Source organism: Anser anser (genome assembly GCF_964211835.1).
Source record: "Anser anser genome assembly, chromosome: 12".
NCBI lineage: Eukaryota > Metazoa > Chordata > Aves > Anseriformes > Anatidae > Anser > Anser anser.
Genome location: NC_139733.1, coordinates 23,834,645 through 23,855,101, shown reverse-complemented (window position 1 = coordinate 23,855,101; position 20,457 = coordinate 23,834,645). Strand labels below are relative to the sequence as shown.

The 20,457-nt window shown below is 41.7% G+C and overlaps 1 protein-coding gene and 1 long non-coding RNA gene across 17 annotated transcripts in view; one reads left to right on the top strand and one right to left on the bottom strand.

The window, feature by feature from the left end:
- TMCC1 (transmembrane and coiled-coil domain family 1) overlaps positions 1–20,457 on the top strand; it is a 153,344-nt gene that overhangs the window by 71,552 nt on the left and 61,335 nt on the right. For 11 of the 16 annotated variants that reach the window (XM_083795573.1, XM_083795572.1, XM_083795571.1 and 8 more), the window contains 2 exons: positions 2,186–2,242; positions 4,952–5,663. The exons of 2 other annotated variants lie outside the window; for them this stretch is intronic. In XM_083795573.1, coding sequence (XP_083651699.1) covers positions 5,118–5,663 — 546 coding nt within the window. In that variant the 5' untranslated portion in view covers positions 2,186–2,242; positions 4,952–5,117. Of the gene's footprint in view, positions 1–2,185; positions 2,243–4,951; positions 5,664–20,457 lie in introns of those variants that run through there. 3 more of the 16 variants (XM_083795551.1, XM_083795563.1, XM_083795556.1) reach the window with 3 other exon arrangements.
- Positions 17,915–20,342, bottom strand: LOC310880167. Its single transcript, XR_014571492.1, has 2 exons — positions 19,911–20,342; positions 17,915–19,842 (listed from the first exon to the last, which is right to left on the bottom strand). It is a non-coding gene; the product is annotated as an uncharacterized lncRNA (long non-coding RNA).

The following is a 20,457-nucleotide window of genomic DNA, read 5'->3' as shown; positions in this document are numbered from 1 at the left end:
AATTTCTATGGTTCTATACTGTTTGAATCTGTAACAAGTACTCCAATTGCAAACAAGCTAGCTCTGAGTTGTTTCAATGCCGATTTCAAAGTTCATTTTTTTTCTTAGAAGTAACCCATAGTGCTGTAGGGCATGTCTATGAAGACCCAATTGTTGGAAGCTCTTACAGTACATAAAAGTAAAAAATAATATTTAAACTTTTATATATTAAAAAAAAAAAAATGTTGAATGGCTACAAATTTATGGTAGTGGTACCTCGTCTGTTAACAATTGCCTGCTGTGCTTACTTTGCTACAGAAACTATTATAGAAATGTAACTTCTATGTCAAGATCTTGTTCAACAAAATGGTTTCATTTGTCTTCCCTCCATCTTTTTTATAAGTTCTTCATATTTGCTTTCATCACTTGTCTCATTCTAGCATACTGTTTCAGTGTGTGTTGTTAACATTTTCTTTCTCTGCAGTCTTTCTGGAGGCGAGAATCCAATATGTAATAAAATGGTCAAAATCCTCCAGTTGTGCAGTCTTGTAATATTCTGCTAAGCGCTGATGTATTCTGAAGCTTGTTTTGTATTTGTTCTGTAATATATAATCACGTAAATAAGAGCCCTAAAATTTAAAGTCCTATGTTAAAGAATAGATGCAGTTTGGAGAGCAGCAGTTTGTTATTGTGTGCTTCTGTGCCCTGCAGCACGGGGAATTCGATCTCTCTTGGAAAGACGGTGTTTCACCCTGACCTCCTAATGCTCTCAGCTTTGCTAAAACTGCCCAGAAGAGTCCGATTGTGGTTGGCTTCCTTATGATCGAGGCTTTTCCTTTTGGAAGCTCTAACCGATTGCCAAATTCAATCTCTGTGGGTGACCAAAGCTTCAGTCACAATCTTGGCTTGTTCTCAAAAAAGCTCAAATAACATTGTGTACATAAAAGTTTAACAGCTAAAGTGTCCGGTAACTACCTGTTTCCATGGCTTATCTCTAGATCACTACTGAAAATAGAGCCTTCATAGAAGGCACCAACATATTTTAGTGGTTAGCTGTAAGTGAATCATATTTTGTTTGCCTATAGGTAAATATTCCTTCACACACAAAAAAGATCAAACATCACACTTATCTTTTGGCAGGTTTATGAGAGTACCAAGGATGCCTGTCCCACACCAGACAGACCCATCAGTTTTCAATAGCTAGTTGAGTAACCAATTGTCTTCGGAAAATCGCTCCGATTTAGCTGTTTTAGAGTATCGCAGCTCTCCCAGGAGTCTGTCGAGAGAAATGCAGACAGCACATCTGTTCCCAGCTGTCTGTTGTCATCCTCTGTCGTGTTCCTCTAACAAGTGTCCGTCCTTACCTTGGCCTCGTCACAGGAATCTTAAACAGATTGTCAAAATGCTCTTGGAATATTTTGTCCCCTTCTCTAGGAAAGGACAGCAAAGCCAGGATGGTGTCCTTGGGAGCGGTGTGCTTTGCCCAGGTTGGCCTCAGACTTTGCAATCCTTCTGCGCTCGTTCTGCGTTGAGGTGGTGACTGGGCCCTTTATCGCACCTGCGTACGGGGGGCTTGGCGCGTCCAAGCTGCATGGCCGTGTGTCAGTCCCCTGTCGTTAGGGAGCGGCGCTGCGTGGGTGTTACTGCTGTGGTGGACACTGGTTGTTCTCTTGCCTGCTGGCGGAGATTGCTAGTGAGCACAGCTGGCAGCTCAGCCAGGGTCACAGAGGCCCTTACGCAAGCTTCCTTGTCAAGTGAGCGGAAAGGCACTCGTGTTTCAAAGTGCTCGCAATTCTCGTGTCCTGCTAGGTGAACTCGAGGTAAACAAGAGCAACCTGCTTGACCCGTGCCCGGAACATTTGAATGACTGAACAGGAGGAGAAAATAAAATTGGTACAGACCAGCCTGACCTTGAAGGCTCTACCCTGAAATCTAGCTGTGCCTCCAGTACATCCAGGTGGCCATAAATCCCAAGAGAAAATGTTTCTTCACAAGAACTTCTTGATTATCCTGTAAAATTTGGTTTTAACTTCAGTTATATTTGTATCCCTTCAGTTACTTGAAAGAATTTAAAGTAGCCTGGCACTTGCATGCACTTGCATTTAAAAAAATATCCAGAAGTTGGAATCATGCTCACTTTATTGTTTGTGTACATCTTTACTCCCATTTTCAAGAATTGCATCTCATATCCAATTTCTTTTTGCAGTTTTGTTCAGTGGAGGGACTGCTGTATGTCAGCCATGCTAAAGGGCAAGTGATGGAGGCAAGTATTAGTTTATATATTCATAGTTATCTAATGCTGTTTTTGCCAGTTTCTTCTTTTTAACTGCTTTGTTTTCCACTGCTGCTGTGAAATAATTGCACAAATGAAGGTCTATATGAGCATGTTCTGGGAGGTGGTAATGTTATAACATCTGCTCAGTGTGACTGTGTATATAGAATTAATAATTTTGTTCCTGATATACTGTGTTCTCATACGAATCAGAAATGTATATTCCTGAGCTTCACGCTATAAGGCTCTCCATTTCCTTCCTCAAACAGAGAATATAAAGGCTTTTATAAGTGGAAAAAGCAAGCACAAAACTTGAATCCTAGTGGTTAATATAAATAAATGAGCTAATTTATTCTGCTGATTCACAGTTCATGAGTAAAGCAAATCTTTCTCTGCAAAACTAGGTACTAGTACAAATAAGTAGTTTTAAGTATCTTCATACCAAAAGTGTGGTTTGAAAAGTTCTTATCAGGCTCGTAACAGATTTATCATATGGAAATATGGACAGATGACCGCAAAGCTCCTGTAGGAGCATTTTAAAGATGCAAGTCAGTGTAATTTCAGAAATCAGTCACAGAATATGCAGTCATAGTAGTGACTTGTTTGTGAATTAACTAGGCTGATCTGTTTCAGGTGAGTTTGTAAATTGAAGCAGGACAAATTTAAGTGGCTAGTGGATTCCAGCAGATCATGAATGCCTGGAACTCCAGTTAGACTGAAATGATGTTATTTTAGATCAACGTTATTATCATCGGTAATTTGGATAGACAACACAAAGTGGGTGGTAAAGATGCTGGTTAGGGAATATGTTAGGCATTTTTGTTCTGAACTACAGCTCTTCAGTGAGTCCTGACTGAAAAACGAATGCTGAGGGAATTAGTTAAAATGAAAAAGGCAGTTATGGGTCAACTGTCAAATTCGTATTTTACATACCAAATAATGTTGGGACTCTTGGTTTTTAGCCAATAAGTCTTTTTCATTGACTGTTTGTCTTTTGGATGAAAAGGAAAATTGAGTTTTGCCTTTTTCTCCTCAAAATGTAAATTGAGTAGGAACCTGCAGTTCAGCTTTCTGAGAAACTGTTTAATTAGAAAAAAAGTAAAAGCAATGTTAAGAAATAAAGATAGAGCTCAAAAGTCCAAGGATGATAATCGTAAAGGCATTTCAAGGAAGTTTTGAGTATGTTTAAAATAATAATTGGTTTCATTCTGCCATATTTTCTGCGTGAGTATGGGCAGATACTTTTTCTGGGATGTGGTTTATTACTTTGCATTTAGTGGTTTATTGATTAAACTGGCAATATATTTTATCTCAATGATTATGTTTTCAAAGTACTCAGCTAAAATACGGTATGATTTTAGTGTTATGCTTTCTGTAAGTACTGAATTTCATCTTGCCTCCAGCTTATAGCAATGACACTTGAAAAAAAAAATGGGAGTGTGAGGCAGCTCTTTTAATATGTTTGGATGCCAGCTTGGAAAGCAGTTTTGGAATATCTGTAACCCGTTTTGTCAGGTTTCAGATGCACAAAATCGAGAGCTCTCTTAATCGTAACTTCAGTGCACTATGTTTCTGCAGCTGTTTTAAGTTAAAAATGAATGCTCTCAAATCCTAAACATGTTGTATTTCAAATAAAATGGTTTTTAAAGCACAGGCTGCCTTTTGCCAAGATTGAGGTAGACCTCTCTGGTCTGGTTTCTATATTTATAGAAACCTAATCAAAGCATTTTCCTGCAAGAAAACAATGATCAGCTTCCGAGCATGTGATCTCATGGTGCTGATGTGAAACTCTTTCAGATACTGCGTCCTTCCTTCCTTCCTCATTCCTTTGCTGTACTTCTCCAGTAGCGCGTTGCTATGTAAGTTCTCAGTTGCAATGTAGTATAACCAACTGCTGTCAAACCCCAGCTGATATGAGAGGTGAGGTTGAGATCTTCTGGAGCAAAGCTGGTTTTTTTTCCTGTGTCAGAGGCTGAGCTACACATGTATGGTGCTGCTCCCTCCCCCCGTTCAGATGGGTTACTTAATCTGCTTAAGACATTTTTGTTTTCTCTGGGAATTTTGAACAAGACTATGCCAATTGAAGTCGTTTCACTTGCCTCTTCCTGCATGAAGACAAACTTTCGTATCTAGTTTCCAGTGCCATCAGTAGATGCTGGCCATAATAAGGCGTTTCTTACTGCTTGGAGATGCATAACTGTTTTCTTGCATATATTAAGTATAGTTGAGTTAGGCTCTCTTCAGGAAAATCAGGTAGGCAGAGCAGACGTTACATTTGAAGCATGAAAGATCAGACCTTTGGTAAGGATCAAAATTAATTCTGACGAAGAGACTAACATGCTCTATAGAGACGTTTAACCTCATGTTCTGTTAGATATTATGAGCTTTGTTCTTAACAAACAACAACAAAAAAACCCCTACTGGTTACCCCTTGCTTTTCCCCCCTTTTGAACAGCCTTTTTTTTTTTTAACCTTTCTTGCTTCCCTTTGTGCTATGCTTCTTCCCTTAGGCAATAAATGAGTTGTCTCATACAAGCTTTGGCTTCTGCATACAGCCTAGATGCAACTAATACGAGGATTGAGGAATGCTTGGAAAACTGATAAATTTTGTTTTGTTAGTGGCATGTTTTGTACGTTGGATTTTTTAACCCACTACTTTCTGCATGGATTTATAATAATGGCTCTTTTGTTTAACATTAGATAAGCATGAGATCACCGTGGCACAGCTGCATGTGTAGTCACTCTTGAAGCAATTGCACACCTAATTGGCTGACAATCTTGGCATTTTTAAAACAAACACAAGCCTTTTAAAGACAGGGGACATACTCATGTATGAATAGTCAAATAAACCTGTTGGGTGTCATCAATGGAGCCCTCTGGCAGTGAACAGTTCTGTGATGACCCTGATCCTGGAGGCAAATCCCAAGATCAAGAGACCAAAAAACAGCATGAATCAGAGCAAAAATTATCCAAAATAACCCATAATGCTTTGGAGAACATTAATGTGATTGGTCAAGGCTTGAAGCACCTTTTCCAGCATCAGCGCAGGAGGTCGTCTGTTTCTCCACATGATGTTCAGCAAGCTCAGGCTGATCTGGAGGCTGACATGGATTTGGAAAGCCAAAACTCCTGTGCTGAAATTGATGGTGTCTCCACCCACCCCACAGCTCTGAACCGAGTGCTTCAGCAGATCAGAGTACCACCTAAAATGAAGAGAGGGACAAGCCTGCACAGCAGGCGGGGCAAGACGGACCCTCCAAAAGGAAGTCCACAGATCAACAGGAGGTCTGCCCAAGATATTCAATCAGGTCGGCCCAGATCATCATCTACTACAGATGCTCCCACGAACTTGTCTGTGATGGAGATTGCTTCTTCCCTCTATGTAGGTGGAGAGGAGGCCGCAGCAGCAGCAGTAAGTTACTCAGATTTACCTTTGGTCTTTATCATCTCCTTGTATGTTTTCTTAAGACTTCTGAATCTTCTTTTTAAAAGCAAGTTTTTCAGCAAATGCTAATGCTACTGTGTTCAAAATCTTATGTGATGAAGCAAAGAGCTTAAAAGATGCATTAGTCATTTTCTCACATGGCAGGTGGCTTATTTGAGATGTATTTGATCACTGAAATAAGAACTACTTTTGAAGCACGTTAGGTTGATCAGATGGTGCATCACCATCAAGCAAAGGATGTTGGAAAGAGCAGCAGTGAGATTAGTCCTTGTTAGCAGCTGTTACTTATTGCCTGCAACAAAAATTTGTACTTGTATGTCTCTTTTCATCCCTTCTTGTTATATTGTGTATTTTATAAAAGTGAGGAATTCCAGTTTGAGCGAATGGAATTCGCTGGGAATGCTGACCGCAACATGCATCCCAGCAACAGTGCCTGGCCAGCTGAATCTGATTTAGATCAACCTGGCTACTGTGCTATGATGGGATCGCTGCTGTCATTTTTAGTTTGTCTAGTGTGTGCAGAAAATCCTTCTCTGAGAGGAGAGTCTGCATTCTGTGACATGTTCTTTGTGAAGCTATGTGTATCAGTTTATTGATGATATCAAGGAGTACTGTTTGTCTTAACATTTCTTCTTTCTCAGACCAATTTTGCTGATGTGCTCCTAAAGCTAGGAGGAACTGTGAAATGGATTTCTGGTTCATAAGATCTTTATTAAAGAATAATAAAGAGAATGAAGCAAAGCAGATGCAGAATCAATTCACTATAGCAATATCATAAACCGTAAGTTCAGAAAATGCCATCCCTTAGCTGCTTCATCTCCTATGATTTTTTTGACAGAGATGAATCTTGAAAGACGTTAAACATTCTGGTTTATAATTGTGATCTATCAGCTGGGTAAAGATTCCTCTTGGAAGGAGCACTGAAAGAGCCTGCCTCTATTTGATGTTTTTGTTCCTGCCAGAAATTAAAAGAACAGAAATAGTAATAATTGGGAAAAGCGTACACTCTCCTGGGATGGGCTAAGTTTGCAATTGAACGGTATCAAAAAGAGCCATCTTATTATCTTCAATTTTATTTGCTTACTGGCTCTCTTTTGTAATTTGAGTGACCTCATGATCTTTGTTTCAGATGAATTTTGCGGAAAGCCAATAATTTTCCAAGTTTGTACCCAAATCCAGCAATTTGAGTCTACGAAGCATGACAGCTGGTATTTGGTTTGCTGGTTTAAAACTGTAGGTAGCTCTCTTACTTCATGAGCAGGGAAATTGAACAGGCCTAAGAATATTCGGTAGGCAAGATCACATGCCTGGGAAAACACCTGGAGTCATTTGTCCTTTCTCCCAATTCTATCAACTGGTCTGATGAAATACTAACACCTTCACCTAGATCAGTGGTCTGTAATGTGGAGTGTGGGTTGGGTTGTAAAAAAAAAAAAAAAAAAAAAAAAAAAAAAAAAAGAAACAAAACAAAAAAACCACTTTTGTACTATTAAATAATTTTTAAAGTGTTTTTCTCATCCCTTTTTAATTTCTATTTCTAGGTGTGTTTTATAATATACTTAATATATTAGTACAATGGGAAATGTGTAGAATTTATAAATACACGTCTGTGCTCAAAATGTTTTAGTGATGGGGTGCACAAAGTTTAGAAACCGCTGGCCTGGATGAATTGGGTCACACAGCAGGGGTGACTGGAAAAATGAAAGCTTTTAATCCAATGGTAACTGCATTCTGCTATAACGCCTGCTATGCTTAAGAACAACCTTAGGGTTAATTTTTAACAGATATGGCCTTTGATTCCTGAGAAACAGCTGTGGTAACTGCTCTTCTGACTGAGAAACATTTTCTGGGAACAGTAGCTCATCTGCTACTTAACCAAGCAGTCGAATTCACAAAGAGGTGGATGCTGGAGTGATTCTCGCTGCTGTTTGCCATGTCCTCAGCGGGTATGCCCTATGACTTGAAGAAAAGGAGCTGCTGAGGCTTTCTTTCCTCCTTAGTTAAAAGAGAAAGGAGGGGACTGAAGTCTGAAAGACATTAAATGCATGTGAGGAAAAAGACTGCTCTGGGCACTAAACTTCTGAGAGATCTCCATAACCAGATGTCTCTGTAGAGGTTAATGAATTACCAGCTCCTTTTTAGTATCTTTTTAGTATTTTTCTGGTGGTCAATGAAGATGATGTATTCTACGGGTCTAAAGTGATATAAGCAAGGAAAAGCTGCCTTGCTTTGGGTAAATACACCTTTGCCTGATGCTTTTCAGTCTGGTGGAGAGCCTTTGTGTAGCGTTCATGCCTGAACTGATCCAAATTTAGGTTCTGTCCTAGGGGGTTTTCCTTTGCGATAACAAACTGATGGAAATAGTGGGGAGAAAAGGGGTCTGACGGTGAGACTGTTGGAGCAACAAACTAACATCTCTGCACTGCATCTGCAGCACGGTCCCTGGACTGTGACCTGAAGGTTTTCAGGAGAACAAGTGTCATCAGTGGCTGAATGGAAATTGATCTTCTAAAAATCTTTGGAAAATCAAATTGGAAAATCTGATGTACTTGGTGTTTTTAAATGTAGCTTGCTTGCTTATAAACCAATATTGCAAGAAAGTGGCAGCTGCAATCTCTTTGTATATGGGCAAGAGAGCTGTTCAGCTGTTTTGGCAATGTTCTCGTTTTCCTTTGTTATCTCTGTGTTAAGTACGTGTAGTGTGAGGACCTTTTGATGCAAGGCTGAGAAAAGCTGTGGGAAGGAAGTAGTGCACTTCAGGATAGCCTCTATCACATGATCCAGAGCACACATGCTGCTTTGGGACTCAGTACCTCATCCTCCTGAACCGGAGTCCTCCACTTCCTCTGCTGTAATTTGGATTGCTTCCTAACACGTTCTGAAAAATGCGGTTATTATTTTTTTATTATTTTATTCTGGAGTGCCACAGGTTCCTTGTTAGGCTTCATTCTTTCTTTTCTAGGAGCTTCCTCTTTCTCCAGCCTGTTTATTTCATGTGGCAGGGTCAGCTTTCAGCTGTCTCCTGATTATATACACCTATACTTTCCTTCTCATGCTTATAACCTCATCACATCCCCCACACTAAATACACTACCAGGAAGCTTAGGAGGTTAATCTTCTCAAAGTATTGTTTCATTAACCCAAGAGGGTTTTTTGTTTGGTTGGTTTGTGTTATTTATTATCACCGTACACTTCATGTGTGTGTGGATACTGCAAAGTTTTGGAGAGAAGAGTATTGCTTATTTGCTTTGCAAATACGTCCCCTTGAACACAGTCAGGACTCTGTGAGGTAGCAAGTTCCTTGGGTTATCAGGTCAGACTGAAGCATTTACTCTATTATCGCTGTTGCTTGAACTGAACGGGCAGTTTAATTGCCTTTGCAGTATTTTGATGTAATTTAGAAGAGATTCTCTTACTATGCAAACAAAAGCATAAGAACATCTGTTCTGTATCTTTGCAGCACTAGTTTCTGAGAAGAACAAGGTTAAGTCTGGGGCAGCTGTTCAGGTTTTTATCAAGAGTTGGGATAGTCTGATAGAGAACAAAGCAGAGATGTATTTCAGATAAACTTTTTTTAACTTTGCTTTCAAAGAGATTGCTTTTGTAAGTGTTAACTCATGTTTACATGGTTCTCCAGAATGAGTACTGGATGAGCCCAATCCTGTGTGATGCTGAGATCCCCTGCTGCCGGTGGGAATTAAGGACACTGAATGCTTGTGGCATAAGGGAAAGTAAATTCTTAGTAATCCTCTCCACACAAAGTATTTTTAGCTCAGTGTTCTCTTCTCTGTTCTTTTGATATTTGTTGAAATAGAAGGGCAAAATGTTATCCCAAAACCAAGGACTGGATTTGTTTGGACACCTCATTTGCATACATTTGCATGTGTAATAATCCTGCTGCTTGTTGTCAGGCTTTGTAAAGAAAATGAGAAATGAGACTGGCATGGCATGGGAAATAATGTAATAATTAAAGTCTTACTGAGACTCTTCATTTGGTCTTGTATTTCAAGCACTGTAAATTTAAATATTTTTGCATAAATCTCCCTGTAAAGGTTCTCAGCTCACTGAGCTGAGAAATCAGGATTTTGGTGGTTTGGAAATGACTGAGATTGCATGGGTGTCGTCTTGTTTCACAGTACTTTCCGAGCTTTTTGTTGGCTAGCAAGTTACATGACCGTGACATGAACAAACAGAACAATGTTCAGGTTCCAGAGATATAAAAGTAGTAGTAGCAGTTTGGTGAGAAATTGTGTCCACTTGAACTTTATCAGTGTCGTGAAGGTGAAGACAATGCTCAGCCATTGTGGTGTTCTGCTGCCAATGTCTCTGAAACTGGTTCTGGCTCTTGCTGCCCTGAAGGGTGATACTTGCTTTGAGAGAGACAGGGATTTCTGAATGATGTTCTTCATCTGCTTAGTTTTGCAGCTAGCAGAAAAACATATGGGAGTGAACAGTCAACAACAAAGGCAAATTTTACCCTGAAGCTCTACCATAATTTTGGTAGGAGTGGAAGTACTTTGGGCACTTTCAGATGACAACTATACGTGCACTGCTGAGTGGCCTCCATGCAGGTGGTGCCGTATAGAGCTGAGCAGGTCTTTCCCTCAGAACACCGGTGAAGTTGTAGCACCCAGTTCATCTGCCTCCCTGCCCTTCCACCCTCGGTGAGTTCTCTCTTCCTGTTTAAAGTTTGAAATGTTGACGCTGTATCTGGATAACAAATATATTTTAGCAGTCATCTTTTTGTTAGGTTTGATAAACAGTGTGTGTAGCAGAAGTATAGTAAACAGCCAGTAGATGAGCAAATAGGTAGCAGTGGGATGTGGGAGGAGTATCAGAGAAATAAAATTATTAAGAGGTTAAAATGACTTAACAGAAAAGTGGAGGAAATTTTATTCTCTTTAATTGAAAGAAGTCCAAGAGACCTATACACTTGTAGAAACATTATTCTTCTGTAGACATCTAAACGTGAATAACGAAGCCTTTTGACGTTGTTAGGGTTATGGGAAAAACAAAACAAAAAAAGTCTTATTGAAATAGAAATTCTTAAAAATGTACAACACAGTTTTCATTTTAACCACTGAGATCCTTATATGGGAGTGCTTGTCTTCTTAAACTCTAAGCATTGGTGTTAGGGAGAGATAGTGAGGTCAGCTTATTCATTCAGGAATCAAGGTTTTCTATACAGTGAATTGTTTTGGAATGGTGGAAGTCCTTAGCTGATACATTCTGGTATTGGTAGGAAGATAGACAGACCTGATTTCATTTAGCATCAAATTTCTCAGTGGAATTTACAGTTTTTATCTCTATAGGCCTGAACTCTTCCAGGTTACAGTTTCTTTGCCTCATGGTTACAGAAGTAGTGGCAAAAAAGGTTGAACCAATATTGACCATGTAATACTCGATCTCCTCAAATTGAAATGATATCCTGGGGTCTGAACAGCTGGAAAGCAGCTCTGCAGAAAAAGACCTGGGGATCCTGGCAGACACCAGGGTGAACCTGGGGCAGCGGCGTGTCCTTGCCGCAAAGAAGGCTCGTGTTATCCTGCGCTGCGTCAGGCAGAGTATCGGCAGCAGGTCGAGGGGTGTGATCCTGCCCCTCTGCTCAGCACTGGAGAGGCCACAGCGGGAGTGTTGGGTCCAGTTCTGGGCTCCTCAGGACAAGAGACGTGGACATACTGGAGAGAGTCTGTCAAAGGGCCCCAAAGGTGGTGAAGGGTCTGCAGTACCTCACATGTGAGGAAGTGCTGAGAAAGCCGGGACTGCTCAGCCCGGAGAAGACGAGGCTCAGGGGGATCTCATCCATGCCCATTGTCACCTGAAGGCAGGGCGCAAGGATGACAGCCAGGCTCTTCTCAGTGGTGCCCGGCACCAGGACAAGAGGCAGTCGGCACAGACTGGAGCTCAGGAGAATCCCTCTGAACATCAGGAAAGACTTTTTCCCGGTGTGGGTGATGGAGCAGTGGGTCAGGTCACCCAGAGAAGCTGTGGGCTCTCCCTCTTTGGAGATCTTCAGAAGCCCCCTGGACGAGGGCCTGGGCACCCTGCTCAGGGTGGCCTTGCTGTGGCAGGGGAGGACCAGAGGTACCCAGAGGTCCCTGCCCACCTCCTCTGGGACTCTGTGATACAGAGCTACGACTGCTGGTTATTAGGTATTAAGATCACTGAACTTCTTAACAGTTTTGCTTGAGAGGAGTTGCTGAAGATATAAAATGAAGTAAACCCTGAAAACAGCAACTTCAAAGGTTGTCAGTGCTCGTGCCAGCACTTTAATTTGCATTCCTTCAGTGAGATACCCATATGGCAGCTCTCCAAGGCACCATTCACTTAGTTCTGCTGTGTTCTCATGGAACTTTGTGTCCTCATCCTGTTTTCTGTTTTGGTAATCAGTTTTTGTAAATATTTCAAATATCTTTAGATATTGTTTATCAACTTAAATCTATATTCTGTTACTATCCATATTTAAAAATAAATAAAAATGTCTGCATGTGCTTCTGCAATAGCAATTCCCAGTCCTTAGTTTGTAGGCTCCTCAATATTTTCCAGTGATAGTATTGACCTTGTGAGTGTCAAATGAAAACCTACTAACAGTAAGGTCGCTTTTCTTAGTTACTTTCTAATGACCCTTTTCAAGTACTGGTGCTGATTTATGAATTGTGTTAATGTAAACAAGGTAGCATATTCAGCTGAGCCACCACTTCCGTGTACGTAGCAGAGGTGTAGGAGACTGCATGAACACTTTCTCTCTGTCTGTAAATAGTCTTTTAAAGCAGTGATTTATTTGTCTGCCAGAAACCTTTTTCACAAACTCATTTGTCCTAAATGCAATGCAATGTTCCTGGGACAACCGCCTTTTAAAAGGCGGAAGATTGCATTTTTAATGTCATTAAAGCTGTGTGGAAAAGTTACTGTGGCTATTAACAATGTCTGAGATGTGTAAAAGATGACTTAGTCCATTTCCCAAAATAATAAGTAGTCTTCTTAACATCATACTTAATGTTTGCTCTCATTCAACATGTGTAGGTGGTAAACGTTTTTGGAATTTTATCATAACGGATCCTGAGTGAAACATTCTGTTGCTTTCCCCTGAAGCACTGCTTTTATAATGAAAATAATATTTGTCATATAAATGGATGAGGTTAGTCACAAGCCCTTCTGGAAATAGTACATAAGATATTACTTCCTCAGTAATTTATTCTCTCTCTTAAAACTAGTACTGCAAACACCTGGAGGTACAGGTCTGGGCTTCTGGAAGATCTGATTCAACAGCTGTGTGCAGCATATGAAAGCGTGACTAATGCAGCCCGAGCCCGTGACAGCGGCTGCTTTTTTCCTCCTTCCCCAGCTGAAAAGCCACAAGTCAATACTGAGGCTTTTTTCAGGGGTAGGCTTGCATTTTTGTTGCGTCTCACAACAAGATAAGATACCAACAGGTCACTGTAATGGCTTAATTGCAGAGCGATAGGCCAAGAGCAGGCTGAGGGTTGTTTCACAAGCTCAGAAATGGCTCTTCAGTTGCGTACTTGCTTTAAGAGACCGCGCGGTACCAGGCGCTGCATTTCCCTGCCTGGTAACAGTAACCTTTGTGAAGCGCCAGTGGTGTTACACTCGAAGTCTTGTTTACGGGCGAAGAGGAAACTTACTAATATGCTAGGACAGCCAAGAATTTAATTCTCGTATAATTGAGATCTTAAGAGTTTAATCATTATTAGTCCAGATTTCTTACAGGAAAAAAATAACGCTGTTACAATTGTTGTATATGCATTTCCTAGTTTATAACCCTTCTCCTTGGGTTGTGCTCCCCCTTCATTGCTCCTCTGGGTCCTACAGTTGGCAGTCTCATTCTGGCAGTGGGTATTGCATCGAGATGGCAACATCTGGAGCCCTTTGCCACTAGGTATTTGATGTTCAGGTCGGTAGTTTCTTCATCTTCACCCTAGGATACACTTTGGGGACTTTTTCGTATGTATGCTTTCACACACACCTTTCTCTTTCTTCATTGGTGTGCAGCTCTGTGTACATCCTGACCGACTACGTACAGTGACTTTTGCCTATACTGCACAGTGTTACAGGGTTATTTATGAATGTTGTCTGTAATTTTGAAAAGTGGCAGCTATCTGTAGTTTTCTTCATGATTTTCCTCTTGGAGTCACGGAGGAAAGCTGTAGATCCTCAGAGTTCTAAAGATTCCTTTCAAACCTATCTTTTGCAACTTTTTTGCTGTATATGCTCTTAATTTTGAAGTTTTCCAATCCTGACTATTTTTTCTTCCATTTCCAACTTCCAGTACTTTTCTATGTCCGATTTGTGAAAAGATAGGTTTTGTTTTTTTTTTCAGCTGAGAATTGTAGACACGATTCTTATGCCTAGGCGTTTTTGTTTTTTCTTTTTGTTTTTTAAGGTCCACTGACGTTTTTGAGTTAGGGAGACTTTCCTTCCCCTAGCAGTCCAGAAGCCTGCATCCACAGATGCCAGGGAAGCTCCTTGCTCTTGACAGTCCAGGGTGCAAAAAAAAAAAAGGGAAAAGTGCTCTTTGCAAGGCATGTCTACACAACAAGAAATTTAGTGGAACTGTAATTACAGATGTTATCATACTCTTAGCTCACAGTTATGGCATCCTGGTGAAACTCTTACTCCACAAACACATTACGAAAGCCATAGTAACATAAGTTTTGTGGATGTGGGCAGAGTCTAAGCTGGGAGCCTGATAGACAGTGTCTGCAACGATACGTATAAACTGTGCCGATATGTATTTATGTTTTGTGTAATTGTGTAAAGTACTGATACGAACCCATTTCAGCTGCTTGCTACATGTGTACTACAGATACGCAATAGCCGACCTTTTCAGTCTGTTTAAATTTTTTGCTAGTATAGTTGAGGTCTAGTAAAATTCCTCAAAAGGTCTGAGGTATGGGCTCCAAATCTTGGTGTGCCTTATATTTTCAGCTGTCTTGGATCAAAAAGTTGTGAAAAGACACCTGACCACAGTAGGTATAAATGTCTCAAAATTCTGTGAAGCATTTATGAAGACAGACTTACTACGCTGTTAAATAGGACTTGCACTATAGCATCATTTAAAAGAAAACTACAATTTATTCCATGGCACCAGGTTATAATAGGCCTCAGTCTTACCTTGTCTAAAGGGCAAAGTCTGACTTGGATTTATTCTACTGCTGATATGGTATAATTCTACTCCGTAGTAATTGCTATAGAAATAAAACTGTTAGTAAGTTGTATGGTTTGGCAACTAAAGTTCGATTTAATGCATACCAAATTCCCTAAAAGAAAAGGAGAGAAGTACAGAAAGCAGGAGAAAATGAATGACTTTCCACTCATTTCCATAAACTGTGAACATTTCCTTAAAAGGTGGTGTGTGCAGGCGGAAGGATTGTCAGCTCATGAGCTTAGAGAGATGTTTGCAAAAATGTAGTTGAGACAGGTGTGTGACTCTTTCCTGAAGCTGCTGTATGTCAGTGCCAGGGCCAGGCCTGAGTCTAGAGCATGCTGTCGCAACTTGACTGTGAAAATCTCTTTATGAAAGGATTGGTAACTGAAGAGTTTGACATGTTGATCTCCAGTTGTGACAGATTGCTGCTGTGACAGAGTTGCTGATTTTCGTCTTGACAGAGTTCAGATCCATTCTCTGGGCTTTTAGATTTCTAGTTTTGCAGGAAGATGGGTTCGGTAATCTGCTTGCAGAAGAGGTGGATCACAAGAGCTGGTTAATTCCTACTTGTGCTTTGCAGCACGAGCTTATAACGTATATTGCCAACAGTGTTCCTGAACTTCACAGTAAGAACTTCTGGTTTGCAGTACGGAATTAAACTCAGTTCAGTTTCAGTGTGAAGTTGATACTTAATCAGGACTCGGGAGTTTTTCTTTTAACTCAGGAGTTTTTCTTTTAACTTGAAGTGATTTTGACTTCCAGATTTAAAAAAAAAAAAAAAAAAAGAAAAATCCAAGCAATTTTATGTACATGTCCCAGTTTTTGTCAGTACTGGATGTGTGCAGGACATGTGTCGTAGCCAAAGTAAGACAGCCCACAATAAAGTGGACAAGGAAGCCTCGATTAGCAGTTTTGTACTTTGTGAGTGAAGCAAAGAAATTGTAATGGAAAAAGCAGCACCTAATGGCCAAGGCACCGAAGTGTAAGGGTAGTAGGTTTCTGTTTTTTGCTCAGTCATTAACATTTTCTGTATACTTGGTTATTTTTGCGTTGAGATTTTCTTTAGATGGGAATGACATCTTTATATCAGAGTATTTTAGTGACCATTATATGTGAAGGGCTTTTATAGGAAAAAATATGATTTGGTAGAATGCAGATAAAATTTCTCCTCTGTGCAGGGTGTCATCCCTCATGTTACCTCTTAAACAGGAGTGGAATGTTAAAAATAAATAATAATTTTTAAAAAAAACTGTTTATGAGGTTCCCCCAGTGTCTGTGGAGAATATTTGCATAGCATCAACACTTTATCGCTTTATTCAATAGAGGGAGCTATGACTTTTCTGAAAATCTGTATATAAACTTCATTCATGCTGAAAGTGAATTGATTTGCGCTATTAAATCAGCTTTTGGAAATAGTGTGTATTTTGCATGCAATGGTTGATAGTTGTCTTTTCAGAAAATATTTAGTTTTACTATTAAATAGAAATGATTATGAAACGAGTTTAGCTTTAAAAATAAAATTATTTAAACACCTTTCTTGAATCTAATTTTATTTTCCTAAAGCAATTTATGCCCTGTTGCATGCAGAAAACCATAGCCTGACAGCAACAAATTTAGCATGTATACGTATCTTTATTTTGTTTAGAATTCTACATAAATACAGTGGGTTCATCCTGAAAATGTGCGTGTTTGAATACATGAGATTCTTATCTTCCAAACTTTCTGCTGTAAGAAAATTTCTCTCATGTTGGCTACTCCAACCGGTCCTTCCGTAAAGGCTGTCAGTAAGATATCTACCTAATCACTTAATCGTAAAACCATAGAATGGATGGGGTCGGAAGGGACCTCAAAGCCCACCTGGTTCCAACCCCTGCCATGGGCAGGGACACCTCCCACCAGACCGGGCTGCCCAAAGCCCCATCCAGGTCCCATCCTCGCGCACCGCCAGGGATGGCGCAGGTTGATGTTTATAAAGTATTGATCTGACTTCCAGGTATAACATTTCTGCTCACCCTATATAATGGTAATAACAACAAAAAGTACTGAAAACTGAATTTGGAGTGCAAGTAAAAAGTTGTAGATGATCTAAATGAGAGGCATATTGAAAAAAAATCAAGGGTTACTGAGCATTTTTAAAAGAAAAGTGGTTATGAGATATTTTGTACTAAAAATAAACTCATTCTAATTGTGCTTTATGTCCTCGCGAAAGGATATCAGGCCGAGGCACTTGTTCATTAGGGCAAGTTCACTTAAATTTGAAAATCAATTTTGGTGGCTTTCTACTAAAATCTTAATTTTCTCCATCTGAATGCGGTAACAGTATTTTTGCACATTTGGAGAACAGGGTCAGGGCCTGGGCAGAAGACTGCGTAGACGTAAGAATTGTATGTAGTAAGCTGCTATTTTCACAGAAGGCATCAGTGAGTTTCCAACACTACTGAATTACTTCTTTAGCCGTATCTCCAAGATCCCTAGTACTGTCCACCATGAAATGGTTCAGACGTTATAAATGAGGTGGTATAGGCTGCTGCTGGGAATGTGCCACCAGGAATTCTGATGCGGTAAGCTGTTCAGAATACCTGTTCAGAGGTTCGATATTTCAGGATTTTTTACATTACTTCATTACTCTGTGGCTTTGGAAGTAATGTATGATAAACAGCTTTGGAAGTGCTAGCATGATGAGAGGTTATTCTGAATGGGTAAAGAGTTTCATGTCCCTGAACAGACGTACAAGAATTCACAAATTAATCTATTGAAAGAGAAATGAATTGCTATAGGAAGGTTAAACTGGGGGAAAAAAAACAGAAAACCTGTGATATCCTGGTGAAAGAAGACTAATGAAAAAACATGCATGTATCTCTATCTGTGTAAGAGTAGGAGACTTTCGTTGACTGTAGATCACAAAAATCTGTTTGGAAATGCTGAATGAGAGGTCTTGGTTACAGAGGCAAAGGAGAGTGTTGCTATCATCAGTTTTGCTAATCTACCAATTCCAATCTTGTCTGATGTGGATTAAATTTCAGCCAGCTGGCTCCTTTCCCTTATCTATATCCTTATTTTGTCCAGACTCTAAGCCATGCAGCCTGATGGGGAAAAGAGATCTGGGTGTCCATTAACAAACTGGAGACACTGTACATCAAAAGCTATGGCCAGAGGAGGTACTGGACAGTACTTGGGACTTTTGACACCGTTCCCTGAGGGTGGGAGTGTGATTACCCCAAACCACCCACACTTACTGTGGGACAGCGTGGAAACAGGAAGGTTTAGGTGCAGCGGATGAAATGGCGGGATGGGTCAGACTGCCCTGCCCTGCCTGCTTCTGGTGATTACTTCTAACGCAGTTGTGGAGGGAGTTCCTCTCGTATGCTGTATTACAAGATGTTCAACTGCATCTCCTTCACATGCCATCCCACTGGTTGCTGGGCTCCCAGATGAAATACAGAAGTACTAGGGATATACCATAAGAGATGGAGAGAGTTCTTTGGACAGGCAATTTTCAGCAATGGGTGGATATTGTCACGGGAATGCTTGAAAAACCTAGTGGTTTTACCAGCAGTAAGTGTGTGGCAGTTTTCCAGACATGGAGACTGTTCAAAGTGGTATAGATTTCCTACACCAAGCATTAAATGGTGTGCCCAAGGCTTCTGAATATAGTCAAACTGAAGAGCAAGAATTACTGACCATGTTGAGAGTGGAGAATGATGCAGCTGCTAGATGCAGGACCCCTGAGCATCTGGTATGTGCTTCCCCAACATGAGGAGGTTTTTCTAGTGTTTGAGTCCTGTCAGTATCCTTTGCTCTTGGCTCTAAAGGATCACTGTAAAATTGAGACCAGGTAACAGGGTAACATACTGTGTATTTCCAGGAAAAGTGAACATTTTGAAAAGGAGTTCAAGTTCTGGCAGGGAACAGTTCCTCTATATAGACACAGTTATGCATTTTGAAACCTCTGAGTTACCACTGACAGTGACAGTGCAACCAAATAATGCTCTTATGTAACAGCTGGGGTTTCCAGTGCTGAAATATGCATCTTCAGATGTTAATGTTGGATGACAGTTATAAAATAAACACCTCTGTTTAATCTTTTTCTAACTTTCCCTTCGAGTTCTATGTAGAGAACTGTACTGACCCTTCTCATAACGCTTCCTGGCCCACTGCCCTCCAAGTCATTTGATGACTTTAAAAATAGGCTAAAAATATTTTTTCTTAATAAGGCAAGAATGCTGGCCTAAGTCACCTCTCTTTTTCTGCATAAATACGCAGCCATGCACGGGAATGTGGTGTACTTCTCCAGTGCATACCGTGAAGAGTAATTTTTTATGAGTGCTGTGTGCCACTACCTCCAGCCAGGTGTATGTCCTGCCATGCCATGGGATCCTGGTCCCTTGATTTATTATAGCTGGAGCGTGACATGGGCTCCTTTTGGCCATCATGACAGGGTTTCCTTCCCATCGAAACTACGGTCTCTCTGCAACATGGGACTATATGAGCGTTTGAGAACACAGAGGGGAGTATCTTTTTCTCCTTTAGATCAAAGGATCTTCAACTCAAGGTTCTCCGGAAGTCCACAGCTGGAAAACCATCTCAGATCACATAAATCACGAATGGACTCCGTTTCTTTCGGTATCATATGATTCATACGCTGGAAATATTTCCATTGTAGATGATACGGAATATGTTTTTTTTTAACCCTCTTTAAATCTATGTAACGTGTATAAAAGAAGAAGTAGGAAAACATTCCTGCTGGCTTTTATTCTGTAGAATTTTAACACTCTAAGGTGTCATTACTTTTTTTGTTCAAATGTGCTTGGTGTTTTCCCTTTAAATACTGCGTTACTGCTGCAGCGGATCGTTGTGTGAAGGTTGCTGCCACGAGCACGGTCCCGAGGGGCTGGCGGTGAGGTGCGAGCGCCGCCGGGGCCGGTCGGGTGTCGGGCGCTGTCGTTCCGAGCCGGAGGCGTAGGAGGGGACGAGCGAAGTCTGAGGCAGAAGGCAGTTACAAAGAGGCTGAGAATGCTGAGGCAGGGCTTTGTGCGGAATTGACTTACTGCTGACAGCTCGAGGCCTTCGCCGTATTTGTGGGTTCCGTTTTCTCCTCCTCCTCTTCCAAACGCCCCGGTGGGTGCCCGAGCCCCAGCCCCGCGTCTGAGCGGCGCGGGCGGCTGGCGGGCGGGTCCTCGCTGCCGGTCCCGAGCCCCGGGAGCCGCGCTGCCGCTGCGCCCCGGCGGGGCCCGGTGACCGCCCCGGGCGTGCGGCGGGCGCCGAGCGAGGATCCCGAGGGCGCCCTGGTCGAGGCGCTGGACGGCCGCGGCCGGCCCCCGCCGCGCGTCTCCGCGGGGGGCGAGGGAAGCGGTGCTCGTAGCGCTCCTAACGGGCTGCGGGGACAGAGCCCCGGGGGTCCGCCGCAGCCGGCCCCCTTTCCCCGGCTCCTCCCGGCCCCGAGCCGGCCCCGAGCTGCCGCGGCTCCGGCGGCCTCGGAGGGCCGGGGGCGGGCTGCGGGGCCGCCCGGCGGGGCCGGCGGGGGCGGGCCGCGCTCTGCGGGCGGGGCCGGGCGGGGCCGGGCGGGGCCGGGCGGGGCGCGCGTGCCCGCGGGGG